This window comes from Limulus polyphemus, unplaced genomic scaffold (genome assembly GCF_000517525.1).
Source record: "Limulus polyphemus unplaced genomic scaffold, Limulus_polyphemus-2.1.2 Scaffold804, whole genome shotgun sequence".
Lineage (NCBI taxonomy): Eukaryota > Metazoa > Arthropoda > Merostomata > Xiphosura > Limulidae > Limulus > Limulus polyphemus.
This window is the reverse complement of record NW_013666414.1, coordinates 238,538-240,127: the sequence shown is the minus strand read 5'-3', so window position 1 is coordinate 240,127 and position 1,590 is coordinate 238,538. Positions and strand designations below refer to the sequence as shown.

General features: G+C 33.6%; 1 protein-coding gene across 1 annotated transcript in view; it reads right to left on the bottom strand.

Annotated features, from left to right (window-relative positions):
- The window catches only part of LOC106460619 (bolA-like protein 2), a 12,514-nt gene extending 11,922 nt beyond the window's left edge, over positions 1-592 (bottom strand). The window contains exon 1 of the mRNA XM_013920342.2: positions 474-592. Within this exon, the coding sequence (XP_013775796.1) occupies positions 474-539 (66 nt within the window). The 5' untranslated portion in view covers positions 540-592. The remainder of the gene's footprint in view (positions 1-473) is intronic.
- Between the last annotated feature and the right edge of the window lie 998 nt (positions 593-1,590).

Here is a 1,590-nt window from a genome sequence, read left to right as displayed (position 1 = left end):
GCCAGTGGCATTACTGAAGATTAATACTCTAAACTCTAATTTCAAATGGAATTTAAGGAGAGGGGGGGGGGGAACATAATTAGAATAGAAGGCCATTATAAATCAAATGTAAGATGCACTAATTAACTCAGCACCACTTTTGTTATGCATTCGAAAATCCAATCTCCAGCCTCAACGATTGTAAAATGTAACAAATGAAGAATATTGTTACTGTGTAAAAATTATCAAAACCTTTATTTCAATGGAACTTTAACTTTTAAGCAGAGTAGTGATAATAGGTTTGAGAATTTTAGTGGACTGCAGCTGCCTGAAAGAGAAGTGGCAGTGCATTAAATTTAAACTAAAGTTCTCAAACCTACCTATATTTCGCATTTTCAGTTAAATAACCAAAATATCAAATTTCATCAAGCATGAACTTTATTATATTTACTTATTTAGACTTAGCATCGGTAGAAAATGTGGTAAAATCTTACAATATAAGTTGCATCCAATTCTTTTCTAAGTTTGTCTGCAATATATTCCCTATTATATTCGGACATTGTCAAACTGTTAAACGAACTTTGAATAAAGAAAGTAAAGAAAAAATATGAGAGATTGGTAGCGACCTCTAAGATTTCTATAGTAGATAAATTTTATAATTTGGAATGCAAATGTTACTGTATCGGCGTTTGGACTTTGTGCGCGACCTAGGAGGGTCACTTCCACTCGGACATCTTCCTCCCTTTTATCAATCCATCAGTCAATCATCTGGATTTAGGTCCTGGCGACCTGGGAGGGTTAGGTACTAAATAAACCTCCCTCCTAAATTGTTTTTTTTTTTTATATTCTGTACTTGGAATTTTAAAAGTAAGCTGGTTTGATGTCTATCACTTTCTAGTACACTTTTCTTTTCAGGGCTATGTCCATTTTATGTTGTCGGGTTATGTATCTTTCTGAAAATTATGTTAGCTGTGTATTTGTGTTCATTGTTCTTTATGTTCTATTTGTTTTCTGATTTTGTGCTTGTGTGTTTGTGCTATTTCATATTTTTATTAAAGCAGGTTTGGTTTGTTTTAAATTTCGCGCAAAGATATAAGAGGGATATCTGCGCTAGCCGTCCCAAATTTAGCAGTGACAGACTACAGGAAAAGCACCTAGTTAACCCCACCCACCGCCAATTCTTGGGGCTACTCTTTTACAACAACTTAAAAAGTTCAGTCTTCTCTTCATTATATTTGAGAATAACAGATATTATATTTATTTCAAACATCTATGTAACTGTGAGGTTAAGATAAAGGCTGGTTAGTTTACTAATATAAAGAATAATATTGTTATGTTTCTGTTCTCGTTTGTTAATTTTCCGTAGAAATTCTTTCGGAGAAACTTCAGCCGATACAAGTCCTTTCTTAGATAAAACTAGTTTATTCTTTCTCAATTCAACTTAATACACTTAATTTCCACAGTAACTTTAACTTAAACACACGCTATAATTCCCAACCATTCACGCACTTTACTTACGGTCACTACCGTGATTGACTCAATTGTCCGTCTCTATATCTGCCTGTCTGCAATTATCTCTCCACTTTTGCCTGGCTTATATACTATAAAAGC